Source organism: Bos grunniens, chromosome 1 (assembly GCF_055505025.1).
Source record: "Bos grunniens cultivar Pamir isolate PY7600 chromosome 1, Bosgru_T2T1.0, whole genome shotgun sequence".
NCBI lineage: Eukaryota > Metazoa > Chordata > Mammalia > Artiodactyla > Bovidae > Bos > Bos grunniens.
The window spans coordinates 78,665,305-78,681,602 of record NC_141165.1 but is presented as its reverse complement, the minus strand read 5'-3'; the positions used below and the strand labels follow the sequence as shown (position 1 = coordinate 78,681,602).

Sequence of the window (16,298 nt, the reverse complement as noted above, 5' to 3'; positions counted from 1 at the left end):
GAAAAAAACAAAACAAAACAAAAACAAAGAGATAAACTCTTCCTAAATAGGGGGGAAAAATTAAGAGCAAAGAGTTTCGATACCACCCAATTCCCCATCTTGTAAATGAACGTCTCCCATTTCCCTGAACCCACATAGAAACCCTATGTCTGTCTAATGAGAAGCTAATAAATTGTCAAATATTAACTTTTAAAATAAAATTTGAATTCAAGAAACTCTGCATAACTCCTGAAATTTTAGTCCAAGCTAAACAGATATCACATGTACAGCAGTTTCACAAAGCAGTATCCAGAACACTCAGGTGTGTGCACGTGTGTACCAACTCCAGTGCATCAAGACTCAAAGCCTGTACCAGTGGAGCTGATACTATTCCTAATTACTGATTAAGGAAAACAGAACAGAACCTTTACTTCAGAAGTCAGTTCTAGACCCCACTCACCAAAGTATTCATCGGTGGGTGGATTTTCCATGTCATACAGCATCTTCTTGGTCAGGTGCTCGAGCTCATCTTCAGGGCGGAATGAGGAGGGTGCAGCTGGAGGTCCCATGGACCCTGCTGGTCCACCCTGAAAGGCAGAAAACACAAAGTTCTTTAAGGACAATCTAGACATCAACCAAGGCAGCCAGGTAGTGTTTGCACTGGACAGGGCTATTAGAAGACCTGGGTTTAGGATTGATTGGCTTTACCAGCTATTCAAGGTCTGACCTTGGAGGTACCACTTTATTCACTTGCCTTATCTAGATAAGCCATCTATCAGGCTTTAGAAATTCATGTGTAAAAAGAATAGAGCTGTATTTCATTCAACAATTGCAAGCAGTCTCTATGCTCCAGTTGTATATTTGTAAAAAAAAAAAAAAAAGGATGACTATATTCAGTCTCTTCCCTTATGCAGCTTATAGTCAAGCGAGAGATATAGGCACCCTAATAATTAACGATAAAGCAATTGTGGAAAGTGCACAAAGGGGACTCTGGCATGAGAGGAAGAATTCCAGAGGAGAGGAGAGGTGTCAACACAGATTAGGACTTATTCAGCTGAAGGAGAGGAAACATCCGGGTTGAAGTATCTTACATTCAGGTGAGGAAAAAACCAGGTGGCTTAAGGAGCTCCTGGCAGTTGTATATTTTGAGACCATATGTAAAGCTTGACATAAGAAAGAAGATGAATATTATTGGATACATGGGGTCCAGAATGTGAAGGAACGTGTGTTCCAGTTAAGAATGTTAAATGCCCCTCACATCCCCACCCCACTAGACCACTCCTGCACTGCAAACAAACATATCAAATGAGAAAGTAAATCACCAGCATTAAACACTGGATTGGGGTTCAATAGATGGATGCACCTGGATGAAAGCAATGTGAGGGAATCAAAGGTCAAGTGAAAGAACACTTGAAGTGATCAGCCAAGAATCTGCCAGATGCAAAACAGCTTGTGCTATGTAAATAAGAGGGAATTTCTTATATTTTCCTTTTCCTATATTCTAACTTTGACCATTTCCGATAGCATACCCCAGTATCTTCAAAGTATTAAAAACAGAAAGACTGTTATAAGTTTAGAAATAACAGTGATGATGTTCCCTGTGGCTAAGGGGAAGAACTGAGATAGGGAATGCAGTTCCTTGATGTTTATCCAGTCTTAAAATCATTGACCAAGTTTCTCCTTTCATGAGTAGTTTACAAGAATCAATTCAACAAAATATGAAGCTGCATATTCATTCACACATTGTCTTTACTATACCAAATGAGTTCTTGGATGTGAAAATCCCTCGAAGTCCATATCCCTGTGCAAAAGTTTCATGATTATATTACCAGAATTTATTTCAACAACCAAGAGGGTTATTAATTATTTGTGTTATGTTTAAGGCATGAAATGCCTTCTAAACTAAATACATGTGAAATTGTTGATCGGTACCTATTTGACCTTTTACTCTATAATTATTTTTCATCTGGAACCTGCAGAATCATTACCTCACTACTCATTGTGAGGTAAAGAAATTGATGCCCCAAAAGATCAGGGCAGGGCTGATTAAGGTAAAGCCAGAATAAGAGCCCATCTTAGATTTACTCATTTATCCTGCTGCTGCTGCTGCTGCTAAGTCCCTTCTCATCTCAGTTGTATCAAACAACTTTTGTACAAGTTTTTTAAACTGTTGTATAAATGTTGTTGCTGCTGCTAAGTCCCTTCAGTCTTGTCTGACTCTGTGCGACCCCATAGACGGCTGCCCACCAGGCTCCCCCGTCCCTGGGATTCTCCAGGCAAGAACACTGGAGTGGGTTGCCATTGCCTTCTCCAATGCATGAAAGTGAAAAGTGAAAGTGAAGTCGCTTATCCTAGGAACATTAAATATTAATCTCAGGGCCTCCTCTAAACTGCAAACAATGTCTGTCTTATAGAGTTAGTGTGAGGTTAAAGAAGCTCTTGACTCATTCACATTTCTTTTGCTTATTAGTTTATCCACACATTCTTACAGGGTCTATTTGTGTACCCTCCACAAGCATAAAGATGTGTTAGACACCGTCTTTGCCTTTGAGAGGACTTGAGTCCAGTGAGGGTGAGAAACACACACAAATGATTCTTTACAAAAAGCACACTATATTGGTGGGAATATATGCAGATACGAACATTGGAGTGATTTGCTGGTACTATTAAATTTCAAATTGCTCATATATGCTATCAACTTTTAGGAAAATTTTACAGAAATATTCATATAAGAACATAAAGTTACTGTGGCCAATGACAGTGAAGGAATATATGGTGTAGCAGTGGCATTATGGTTGGAGATAGTGCTTTAGCAAAGTGAGCCTGTGAACCTGTCTGAACTTCAGATCTTCTTCTGTAAAATGGGCTTGGGAATGCTACCTCACAGTCTTTGTGAGAATTAAGATAACTTGATTTTTGGGCTTCCCTGGTGGCTCAGTGGTAAAGAATCTGTCTGCAATGCAGGAGACACAGGAGACGTGGGTTCGATCCCTGGATCAGGAAGATCCCCTGGTGGAGGGAATGGCAACCCATTCCAGTGTTCTTGCCGGGAAAATCCCATGGACGGAGGAGCCTTGTGGGCTACAGTCCATGGGTTCACAGAGAGTTGGACACAACTGATGTGACTGAGGATTCACGCAGGCAACTTGATTTTCATGCTAAATAGAGCTTAACTACTACTTTCAAGCCATGGTAACAAAGGGACTCTGGATCCCCCAACCTGCCTCAGAGGGAGAGGACTATCCCTGTACAGTGACAACAATGAAGACGAGATAGGAAAATTATCTATATTCTTTTTTTTTTTTGCAGGTCTGCAATTAAGAGAGAACTTACACACCAAATTTGGTATCACCTGGCTCTAAAACTCTGCATTTTTTTAAACCAAACATTACTTTCCATAGAGAAAAATGCTAGAAAAGCATGAAATATTAATGGTGGTGGCTGTTTTAATTTAAATCAACAGCTAGTAAAGAAAATCTCATAACTCCTGTTTCCAGCCCAACCCTCAGAGAATGGACACAATTTATCATTGTTTGGCCCTAATATCTCCTTGCTTTCCTTTTCATATAAACAAAGAAAGAAAACCAAGTTTGTCCTCTGTAAATCTAAGCCAGCAGTTCAGATTCTACCTTTAAGAACATACATTTCAAGCAGAGGTCTAATTTCAAAGTATTTACCATGTCAGTGTTTCACTGATTTTGAGGGGAAAAAAATGTGTCTATTATTTCTTTTATTCTACAAATACTCCTTCCTATTTGTTTTTGATACTGTTTCTGAAGTAACACATTTGGAAAGGTTCTTTTCTTTTAGATTCTAATCTCATATAATGGCTGTCCTGGAATCTTAGTATTTCTTTTGAATAAAGTATTTTCCCACATAGCTCAGTTGGTAAAGAATCTGCCTGCAATGCGGGAGACCTGGGTTTGATTCATGGGTTGGGAAGATCCCCTGGAGAAGGAAATGGCAACCCACTCCAGTATTCTTGCCTGGAGAATCCCATGGACAGTGGAGCCTACAGTCCATGGAGTCGCAAGAGTTAGACACGACTTAAGACTATCTTTCTTTCTTCTTATGACTAAAGACCCCAAGAGATCATCTCTCTCAGTGTTTCTGGGTCTTATTTGGCTGTAGAGCTCTCCACATGTGCTGTCTCCAGTGGGTAATGCTCAAAATCTGTGGAAACATACTGGTAAAACCTCAATTTCTTCCCAGTTGTCTCTCATACTCAGAAAAATACAGCTCAGGACTTTCTTCAAGGTTCAAGTCTCAAAGTAGTAGTTTATAGTACTTTTCTCATTGGGATGAAGAGACCCCTTTCAATTTCTGTCTTGCTTAGAACTTAACATATCCTAGGAAAAATTAATAACTGTCTGATTCATTTTTTTTTTTTAACAAGCAGTTTCTAAAATTGTGTCTGGGCAATAGACCACAATTGAAAATTTTTAAGTAGGGGTGAGAGAGGGCTGGCAAGATGTGTGATGCATTTTTTGCTTTTTATGTCTTCAAAAGTAGAAATGTGAATAGTACCAGCGGTATACTCATTGTGACACAATAATTCCTTGTATCTATATGACCTTTCTCAAAGTGCCTGCTTCCACATATATGTACTCTCAAATGTTTATACAACAGGCTTGTGTGATACAGGATCCCTTTTTATGGATAAGGAAACTGAGGCTCAGAGAAGGTAACTGAGCAACTTTGTGTGAAGTACCAGCTCTGAAAGATAGCAGAGCCCTGACTGAGACCAGGTGTGTTTCGGCTCCACTTCAAAACCTCTCTGGGCTTCGACATTGTTGTCTCCAAGTACTTCTAGCTCTATTATTTTATAGTCATTTGGATTTTAATCTACTGATTGTATTATTTAATAAGCAAACATGTCTTTCAGAGTGGAGGCTTACTGCTAAATAGTGAAACAAAAGAACTGCAAAACAAGTATAAACACAGTCTTTAACCTTTTCTAGGGAAGAGACATTCTTATAAGTATCAATATTAATCACTAGCATGTGTGTTCTTTGAAATGCCTGGACCTCCTAGTAAAGGTGAAAAAAAATTACATGATCCACAGATGAGTTATTGAGAAGTAAACTTTAGAGAACTCCTTCAAAATTCTCTTAACATACTTTTCCTAAGGAAATGCCAAGTGCTAAGCACTATCATTATAAAGTCAAATTATTCAGGATTCATGCATGCCTCTGACAACTCAGTTTAGGAAGAAAGAGACAAGAAAATAGGCAATTACAGTAAAGTGTAAGTACGAAAAAACAGGTATGAATTCAGTGTTCTGAGATAGCAGAACACTGCCAGAAAGGAGGTGACTATTTAGTTTGAGATTAAAAGATAAACTGGATTTCACCAGGTGAAAAAAAAGGAAGACAAAGGAGAGAGGGAGGGGGGAGAGAAAGAAAGAAAGAAAGGAAGAAAGAGAGAGAAAGAAAAAGAGAAAAGGAAGAAAGGAGGAAAAAAGTAAAGATATTGCAAGAATAATATGCACAAAAGACCATGAACATTAGCAAAAATGTTAAGAAACAGAGGAAGAACAGAGCTAGGATGAGGCTAGAGAAATGGACTGTGGTCAAACTCAAGACTGTTTCAGGCAACAGACAACCATTAGGAGATGGTTGGATGGCATCACCGACTCGATGGACATGAGTTTGGGATGCTCTGGGAGTTGGTGATGAACAGGGAAGCCTGGCGTGCTGCAGTCCATGGGGTCACACAGAGTTGGACACAACAGAGCAACTGAACTGAACTGAGGAGATTTAAAATGATCTCTCTACTGAACTGAACTGAGGAGATTTAAAATGGTCTCTCTTTTTTTGGTCTTTTATATTTTGTCCTACCTCCTTTCAAAGAGAATGGGCTGCCTTTCTGGGTGCCTGGTATCCTCTGCCAGCGTTCAGAAGTTGTTTTGTGGAAGTTGCTCTCAACACTCAAATGATCTTTTGATGAATTTGTGGGGGAGAAAGTGGTCTCCCCATCCTGTTCCTCCAGTATGCAGGTCAAGAAGCAACAGTCAGAACTGGACATGGAACAACAGACTGGTTCCAAATCGGGAAAGGAGTATATCAAGGCTGTACATTGTCACCCTGCTTATTTAACTTATATGCAGAGTACATCATGTGAAACTCTGGGCTGGATGAAGCACAAGCTGGAACCAAGATTGCCAGGAGAAATATCAATAACCTCAGATACGCAAATGACACCCCCCTTATGGCAGAAAGCGAAGAACTAAAGAGCCTCCTGATGAAAGTGAAAGAAGAGTGAAAAAGTTGGCTTAAAACTCAACATTCAGAAAATTAAGATCATGGCATCCGGTCCCATCACTTCATGGCAAACAGATAGGGAAACGATGGAAACCGTGAGAGACTATATTTGGGGGCTCCAAAATCACTGCAGATGGTGATTGCAGCCATGAAATTAAAAGATGCTTGCTTGCTCCTTGGAAGAAAAGTTATGACCAACCCAGACAGCTTATTAAAAAGCAGAGACATTACCTTACCAACAAATGTCTGTCTAGTCAAAGTTATTGTTTTTCCAGTAGTCATGTATGGATGTGAGAGTTGGACTATAAAGAAAGCTGAGCACCGAAGGATTGAAGCTTTTGAACTGTGGTGTTGGAGAAGACTCTTGAGAGTCTCTTGAACTGCAAGGAGGTCAAACCAGTCAATTCTAAAGGAAATCAACCCTGAATATTCATTGCAAAGACGGATCCTGAAGCTGAAACTCCAATACTTTGGCCACCTGATGTGAAGAACCAACTTATTGGAAAAGACCCTGATGCTAGCAAAGATTGAAGGCGGGAGGAGAAGGGGATGACAGAGGATGAGATGGTTGGATGGCAACACTGGTGCGATGGATGTGAGTTTGAGTAGGCTCCGGAGTTGGTGATGGACAGGGAAGGGTGGCGTGCTGTAGTCCATGGAGTCACGAAGAGTCACACATGACCTGAATTGAACTGAAAATGGTGGGTTGACTTTACTAAAGTCATGCTTCTGAAGTATGTCTTTGGTGAACACCTCAAACACCAAAGAGAATGATTCCTTAAAAATTGCAACCAGACATCATGCGATTTCTGAGCAATTTAATGGTTAATATGCCTTAAAAGAACTGGTATTTACTAAGTACATTTGCTAACTTCTCACCAAAATGTGTTTCCCCTTCCTTCTGAGCTCATAGCTAGACTATTTTCCATATATGACCATATGAAAGATAGGAAGGAGGGGAGCTCACTCCTGGAGGAGAATCATCAACTGCCTAGGCTTGCCTGCCTCCAACTTACAGAAGGGAGACTGGAAAGATATACACTCAGAAGTTAACGGTTAAAAAGTGACGGGCCAGTGGTTTACAGTCTTTTTATTTATATTTTCCATTTGTCTACAATGAAAATTTTTTCCTTAGATAGTAAAAAAAATTTTTTTTTCCTGACACAAACGTGACAGGAAACAGAAAATGTCCAAATATCTACATCAGGCTCTTCTTTGCCATGGTTCTTGTCTTGCTAGGAGCCCAGCTACTTATCATTCCAGGGAAAGCTTAATATGAATATGGTAGCCAAATTTGGATCTAGACCCCTGGTAAAGGTTATGGATGACACTGTGAAAAAATAAGGACAGTTTCTGCAAACAAAATGCACATGGACAGAATCTGCTTGGTGAGCAAAAAAAACCTCTGCCAGATAAAGAACAACACAAATGAGAGTATCTGTCATATTTGTATAGCACTTCATTGTATTTGAAATGTTTTATACTTTCTTACATCAAAACCTATTAAGTACAAAAGACCTATTTATCTCTCTAATCTTAGTTCTACCTTTAACTTGTCCAGTCATTTTGATCAAATCATTTCTATTCCCTGAACCTCAGTATCTTTATGTGTAAAATGGTGTTTTCAAAGATTCCTTTGAGTCTATCACACTTTTGTGCCTATAATATGAAAGGCACATATCATTACAGATACTTATAGTGAAATCACAGATATTCATATTTATGGATACTTTGTAGTTTATTAAAAACAGACACACACTGAGTAAGTGGAAACCTCATTATTACAGAGATTTCCACTTACAGGAGGACTTAAACTACTTATCAGCATCTCCTGAAACAATCTAGAACTTCATTCAGCACTCTGAATCTGACTAAGCAGCTGGCAGGTCACAGGGTTTCTGCAGCCTACAGAACTTTCACTACACATGGGGCATGAAATCAAGAACATACAAAGGTTAACCACCCTTTCCTACCACCACTCCTTCTTGGGTAGAGAAAGCAGAATTCTATCCCTCCTAAAGAGAAAAGGAAGCATGGTAAACTGCATACACTAAGGCGCAAACAACAGAGAGCTCTAGGAGAACACCTGCCTCCTTCAGTCTTTGTTATCACCAGTTTAATTATTTCAAAACATGTGCTAAGGATCCATGTTACAAAATGGCTACTTAAATCAGTCATCATATTAGACTCTGAGTTACTCTGATATTGACCTCAGCATGGCCCATCTTTCCTCCATGAGTCCTTCCCTGATGTTGATTTCCTAGTTACAGAGTGCTGGGTAACTTAACCTTAGTGAAAATCTTAACCTTACCAGAAAAGCACCGCCCAGGCAGATACGACACCAGGAAAAGGCAGCCAAGATATTCAGAGAGACTACATGATAATGAATACTCTATCACTCTGGGTACCAGAGCTGTTCATTTTTCTTGTCCATTTGCAATGATGTACAAGAGGTTCCTTCTCTCAGAGGGAAAATAACTTCAATTATGTGTTCTTGAAAAAAGAAACATCGAAATTATCTTCTTTCAAAAGGTAGAATTAGTCCCGTTTTGGAGCTGAAAGCCTGCCAGAAAAAATATATTTCTGATATTTTTGCTCTTTTTTCTCCCCCTATTTAACAATGTCAAGTTTGCAGTTTGTAATTTCCTGAGGCTGCTTCTACTTTCTGACTCTCACTGAATTATCACACTCTATGCTCAACATCTCACTGCTTAGTCAATGGAGCACCCCTTCAGGCCAAGGGCAGAAGATGGGCTGAATACTCACCCTGCTTCACATTTAAAGCAATGGATGGGTCACAGAGAAGGAAGGGGAAGGAGAAGAACTACCTATTAACAATTAGAAACCCACAAATGAAACATTCCTTACAGCTTCATGGGAGCAGAAAGGCATGCTCTTAGCTCTTCTATTCCTAAAGCCCATTTTCTAAGGCCCATTTCTATTCCTAAGGCCCATTTCTCCCATAAGGAGAATGAATGGTTAAAGGCACAAAGCAAACCACTAGAAAACTCGACTTTAAACTTTTGATTCTAGCTTGGAAATCCATGCCAGTTAGTTCTCAACTTTCAAAAACTTGGTTTTCTTATAATCTCTTTTTCATGCTCCTTTTCTCATGCCATGTACTGATACCCCTAAATCACTCTTCTTAGGCCAAATTTGGAGATACAGGCAAGGACTGATAAGCCTGAATGATAGCATAGTGGAGTTACTGGATGTCACTGAATCCTGGGGAAAGTGCTAAGTGTCCATTGAGGGCCCAGTGTGTTTGCAAACCAGGGCATTATGGTGGTGTAGCCTGAGCTGAAAGTGGCTTCCCTCCACACCCATCCCTCCCAGTCCCCACGTGTCAGGGTGACCTCAAGAATGCCCCGACTTTGAGCATGCTTATTCCTGGGCCTGACGTCTAGGGCACCATTTCAATTCCCCACGGATTTGTTTCTCCATTAGACTTTTTCATCCATAAACTGGAAGATAATAATATCTAGATCATATGAAGAAGCTTTATGAAATATTAAATGACAGTTACAATTACCAGGAAACAACTTACAAACCACTAACTAAGACGGTTTTCTTCTTGGAAGTGGAAGGTTTGTAGAGTAATAGTAACTCTTCAGTCTTCTATTTGTTGATAAATTACTTCAGTCTAATGTAGTCTATTTCAATTTCACATTAATTATTGTAGCGAGAGATGTAATTCCTTAGTCTTTTAAACTATAAACCTTGAAATACATGACATTTGGTGAAGGTATGCTATGCTGGTTCTCCAAATTGTTAAACTGTTGACATCTTAGCCTTTGGCATCAAAGATAAACAGTAAAGCAGAGCTCATGTTTGGTTATTCAGAAGGAAGTAGCCTCCTTATGTTTTCCTGCCTAGATGAGCTCCAAGCAAAAACGGCATGTCCATGGATGCTCTCCCACTTGGTAGGCTGCTATGAAAAGTGAAAAGCAGGAGCCCTAGATATTCAGGGTCAGGAAGAAAGTAAAGCAAAGATCTCTTGCCAACCAGTTTCATAGTTCTTATTTCACTGCTCTTTCTCTCCAAACTTCCATATTCTCCATACTTTTATCCTTTAAGAAGGCAGGCTTTCCTTAAAGGAGAAAGCCAGTGGCCTCTGTGGCAAGTGCTAACATCCCCAGCAAATTGATTCCTGTACAAGGCTAATAGAAACTATTTCCACAGCACTAGAGCTAAAACCTACCTGCATTTCTTTGCTCCATTAATTAGGCTTTTTGTGTGTTATGCAGAAGGGATTTGACATAACAAAGGCAAAGCAATGACAAGACGTTATTTCCATTGGTAATTTTCACCTCAATGAGACTCAATGCATAGAAGTTTGATGAATGGGATGAACTATTATTCAAGGTTGTGTTTTCAAACAAAACCAAATCCTGGTCTTTGCTGTGCTTCACTAGTACCCAGCAGTGACTTTGGTTGTGAAGATATTTCATCTTTATTTGGTTGCCTGGAACAATGCAAAGGGCTAATTGCTCCAACATCAGGAAGGAAAGAGCTATGACAATGCACTGCTTTCCATGCACTGCCACACAGAAAAGCCATCCTCAACCAGACATCTTAGTGTTTTTCTTACCAGGGCTCCGGCCTTGACCAGGGTTCTAATTCACTAGGGCCTTATCAATTTCTTATTGTTACATATTTAGATTGTTTCACAATTCTAGTCATTTCATGTTAAAAAAAAGACTGACATTAAAACAGTAATCTTCCCTTGTGGCTTAACAGTAAAGAATCCATCTGTAATGCAGGAGACAGATTTGATCCCTGGGTTGGGAAGATCCTCTGGAGGAGGGCATGGCAACCCACTCCTGTATTTCTACCTGGAGAACCCTATGCACAGAGGAGACTGGTGGGCTACTGTCCATAGGATTGCAAAGAGTTGGACATGAATGAAGAGACCGAACATGTATGCTGATAATAACAAATGTATACAAATATATACGTAAGAGTGCCAGTGTGTTTGTCTCTGTAAGCATAAAGAAAAAAGAGATACTGGAAAGAAACAAATATGAAACTTTTAACAGCTTATTTTAGGATGATGGATTACTGAGTCAGTATTTTTCTTTAATATTTTAAAATTAAATAAATAGAATATAGTAAAAAATGAATGGGCCCTAATGAACTACTATGCAAGACATGAGACTTCGGTCTTATCTTTAGCATTTTCAGATACAGAGCCAGAAGAAAAAGCACGTGAAGTGGGGACAATTTGCTTTAAAAAAAAAAAAAAAAAGGGCACCTAGATTTTCAGTCAGATATGCACAGAAACACTTTCCTACTATACAAGCTGTTTCTATCTAAGTGGGCTTGACAGATGCCTGAACGTGACACAAGACACTGAAATAACATGCAAATCAGTTTTCGGTTTTAATATGCAAATATGATGCTTGGCACATCACTTTCCATGGCTGAGGTAAATTTCTGTTTTTGAGTTTTTCGTGGGAAATGCATGCCAGCAAACAAATGGTTAACTCCTCATATTTCACCTAACACAAGGTGGTTTTCATTTGAGTCAGAAAGGTTCTTGCTCAGTGATCCAAGGCACTTTGGATGCAAAGGAAGCGCGTGTGTTTTGTTCGGTAACAATACCACTGGCAGCAAACAAGTCCATCCCCTGACAGATGCACTGATCACATTGGATTTCTGGGCCTCGGCAGGCAGGCAGGCAAAGTGTCTTTGGGAGAATAACAGAGAAAAGGTTTTTTGCTTGACCTGTGAAAATCAAATCAAAGTAGCTCAACATGGTGGAAGATTAGCTTCTGGAGACAAAGAGGAAGGAGTCAAAAGTCCTTGCTTCCAGGATACTGAAGCAGTGTGGAAAATTGTAGCCTCATGAAATCTACATTAAATTATCCACAAATACTAGTAATTAGGCTTTATGGCAATCATCAAGATAATTTAGGTATACTCAACACCTCAATTACTGGAATTGAAATTCCAGTTTAAGGAATTTTTAATTCAGTCAAGAAATCAAGGCACATGAGGGAGAAATAATGAATGAAGCAAAACACTCCTGATGCTAACCAGTATGGTTTAGATACTTCAGAGTCTAGACTCCAGGAGCTGGCTACCTGCTTGGGTTCAAACTCCACATCCTCTACCTGACTCTTGGGTGACTCAGGGCAAGACACTTCTTGTTACTAAATATCAGTTGCCTAAATGGTATCATGGAGTCAAATAGGATTTATCCCTTGAGTTAAATGAGATGGCCCATGGAACTCATTCACTACCAGCACTAAGAGCTTATTCTTACCCTTAGAAACACGCTATACCATAACACAGCCATTCCCCAACTTCTACTGGTTTCATGGAAGACAATTTTTCCATCGACTGCAAGGATGTTAGCGATGGGAGCGGCTGTAAATATAGATGAAGCTTTGCTGGCTCACCCAAGACTTAATTCCTGCTGTGCAGCTTGGTTCCTAACAGGGAATCCCCGTAGGTTGGGAGTCCCTACTGTAATAGATACTATGTGAATACAACAACGGATGATATGGATTTAGAGGAAAGAGTTTATGGAGGACCAGGGGATGCCAAAACCAGGGAGGATAAGCTGGCTTTAGGATTCAAAACAAAGGAAGAAAAACCTTTGCATTTCCATGATCCTTTACAGGAACAAGGAACTCCAAGGCAATACTCACACATGCTACATTTCATTTAATATTTTTTAAGGCAGGAATGTGTGTTTTTTGTACAAAGAAACAACCATGTTAGTGTTTTGTTAAGTGACTTAGCCAAAATCACACCCATAGTAAGTGGCAGAACCAGGAGTTAAACATGAGTCTTTTGATCCAAGCTCAGTGTTTTTCCACTAATTTACAGCTGCCTCTATATATTCATTTAGAAATATGAAACTTACATGATCTGTCATAAAGGTTAATCAAGACAGTCAACCTCACTGATTAAAGCATGATGCTAATTATACCAGAGGTTGGAGACCAATGTGGCCCCGTTTACTTTCAGAAACATTGATTGTGGTGTAATGGAGAAAGTGTGGGCTTCAGAAGCAGAAAAAGCTGGTTCAAACACCAAGTTATATTCCTTATTTTGCATAACATTTCACAAGTTTTAAAAAATTTCTCTTAGCCTAAGCATCTTCATCTGTAAATGGGGTCAAGGGGCAGGCAGAGAAGAGGGAATGTTTCCACTTCAGGGCCATTGTGAGTAATACCTAAGGTGATACATGGCATGTGTTAATATTTAATAGGGGCTCATGACTTTCATTAAATGCTCACAAACAGTCTGTCAAATGTGAGCTATGGCTGCCTTTCAAATGTGGCAGGAAAGTGGATGAGGGAGTGTGAATGACTCATGCCATTCAGCAGCACTGCAGCAGAGGGAGAAAAAGAGCATGCCCTGACAATGAATCTAAAGGCCAGCAACACTGAATATTTCTAACCGATCAGCAACTTTGATTCAGATAACAGTAGTTCTATTGAAGAAATATCCCTTTCCATAAACTCTGAAAGGCAGAAATATATACATACTTTATGTATTTATTGATTTGTAATTGATGAGACTGAAAATAATTACAGTATCTTGAGTAGTTTAGCAGGCACTATACAATGTTCAAAATATGTTAACTCATTTAATCACTACAGCAGCCCCATCAGATCGGAGATCCGATTTTACAAATGAGAAAACTGAAGCAAAGAGATCACCTTGATGGTACCTGGGAACTTGGAATCTGAACGCTGTCATCAATCCAGAAAGTGCACGTTTAAACATTACCCAACTGCTCAGACTCTCAACCAATCTACACATTGTTTCAGAGGGATTTTATGACCTATCTACTATGTTTAGGAGGATTTAATCTTGCATTATGTCTTAAACTATCAAGGAAAAGTTCCTTAGTGACAAATATTAACAATTTTATAATTTACAATGTTGTGTTAGTTTCTGGTGTACAGCAAAGTGATTGAATTATATATACATAGGTGTGTGTATGTGTGTGTGTGTGTAAATATTCATATTCTTTTTTATTATTGTTTCATATTCTTTTCCATTTTAGTTTATTCCAAGATATTGAATATAGCTCCCTATGCTATACAGGAGGTCCTTATTGTGTATCTCTTTTATATGTAGTAGTTTGTATCTGCTAATCCCAAACTCCTATTTTATCCTTCCCTGCTTTCCCTATTGGTAACCATCAGTTTGTTTTCTATGTCTGTGAGTCTGTTTCCATTTTATATAGTATGTACATGTATAGTATTTCCTCTGTGTAGAAAGATGGCAACCTAGAAAATAACAAGTGTCCTGGGTCATTCTGATGTAGATCGAATGAGAGACTTAGAGAGATAGTGCTGGTTTGGGTGTTTTCACTCATGATTCAGCAAAAGTAGAACTTCCCGTCAAAAGATTACTTCCTTTATCAGTCTCTGATACCAGCTGGAGAGGTAATGCTAAATCTTCAGACAGAAAAAAGAAATGATAACTAGCACTGTACTGGAGGTGGACAAGGGGAAAAATCATGTAAAGGGTCATTGATACTCTAATACAAAAAACTGGAAGATGATACCATTCCTGAGTGACCACAGAAATATTTTTTTTTTTTTCCTGTTGGGTTATAGCACAAGCATGAATAAAATACTATGAAATATTCTATTCTATAAGAACTCAGGCCTCACCAAAATGTGCCACCCTGTAATCTATTTGGGAAGTAACTGTAGATCCTCTGCACTCTCCGAGCATTCCAGAAACAGAAGACACATTAGAGAGGTCATGCAGTGGGAGGTGAATCCCCACATTTATAATGAGAACACTGAGAGTCAAAGAGGGGAACTGAGCTGTCCCAGGTCACCTAAAAAAGTGAGCAGCAGACTACAGGAGGGCTCAAATCGGGAAAGCAGGTCTATTTTGAAACTAGCTTTTTTTTTTTTTTTCCCACCATGAAAGATGCACTCAGCACAGTGATGCATTCTCAGTGCCCTGTAAAGTATGGTCCTTCTTGGCACAGAGCTGGGAGCCCTCATCTCCATTTATGCAGCATTCTGAACTCCCAAGATGGAAGCTGCTGTAAAGTGAAAATCATGGTGTTATTCTCGGCCGGCCTACACAGACTGACAGCAGCTGGCACACACAGATGTTGTCCCCAGTGGAGCCTTCAGGCTGTGCTGCTGCCATTCCCCTGCCAGTCTCCCCTTCCTCGACGTAACAAAGGGCGGTTCTCTTCACACTGTGCAGCATCTGTGAGCCACCCTCTGTCACAGGTGAGTCCAGAGCCCTAGGCAAGTTGGCCTCAATCTCTCCCCTCTCTTTTTGTCTGATCCACTGTTTTCTCTTAGAAAGAAATACTTCCCTACAGTGAGAATTTTCTTGATTCAGGGTCTTATTCAATGCCCAGGGCTTACAATAATACCATTTACAGAGTCACTATTCTATACATGTATTATCTCCTTTAACCTCTGAAATAAACATGAGCACTTTTGTTACCTCACTTTACAGATGAGGAAACAGACACAGACACTCTGAAGAGCTTTTCTCAAAGTCACAGAGCTGGTGTGAGAAGGAGCTAGAATTTGTACCCAACCACACTGATTCTTGGAGAAGGCAATGGCACCCCACTCCAGTACTCTTGCCTGGAAAATCCCATGGACGGAGGAGCGTGGTAGGCTCCAGTCCATGAGGTCGCTAAGAGTCGGACACGACTGAGGGGCTTCACTTTCACTTTTCACTTTCATGCATTGGAGAAGGAAATGGCAACCCACTCCAGTGTTCTTGCCTGGAGAATCCCAGGGACGGGGGAGCCTGGTGGGCTGCCATCCATGGGGTCACACAGAGTCTGATACGACTGAAGCGATGTAGCAGCAGCAGCAGCAACTGATTCTAGAAACTGTCTCCCAAGTTTTAATAACTAAAGATTAAGACCCAGAAGGATGGGGTTTAAAGTGTCACTCTAATAAGAATGCAGTGGATTTTCTATGATTAAGTGACACAAACATGCAAAAGTTTATTGTTGTAACACCACCATGCGTGTCATCATAAACTCTCCATGTTTCACCATCTCTGTCATTCTAACTATTCTTCGGTATAAAGTAGGAA

The 16,298-nt window shown here is 39.8% G+C and overlaps 1 protein-coding gene across 40 annotated transcripts in view; it reads right to left on the bottom strand.

Annotated features, from left to right (window-relative positions):
* LPP (LIM domain containing preferred translocation partner in lipoma) overlaps positions 1-16,298 on the bottom strand; it is a 760,918-nt gene that overhangs the window by 206,010 nt on the left and 538,610 nt on the right. For all 40 annotated transcript variants that reach the window (XM_086398886.1, XM_086398829.1, XM_086398964.1 and 37 more), the window contains one exon: positions 440-566. In XM_086398886.1, coding sequence (XP_086255012.1) covers positions 440-566 — 127 coding nt within the window. The remainder of the gene's footprint in view (positions 1-439; positions 567-16,298) is intronic.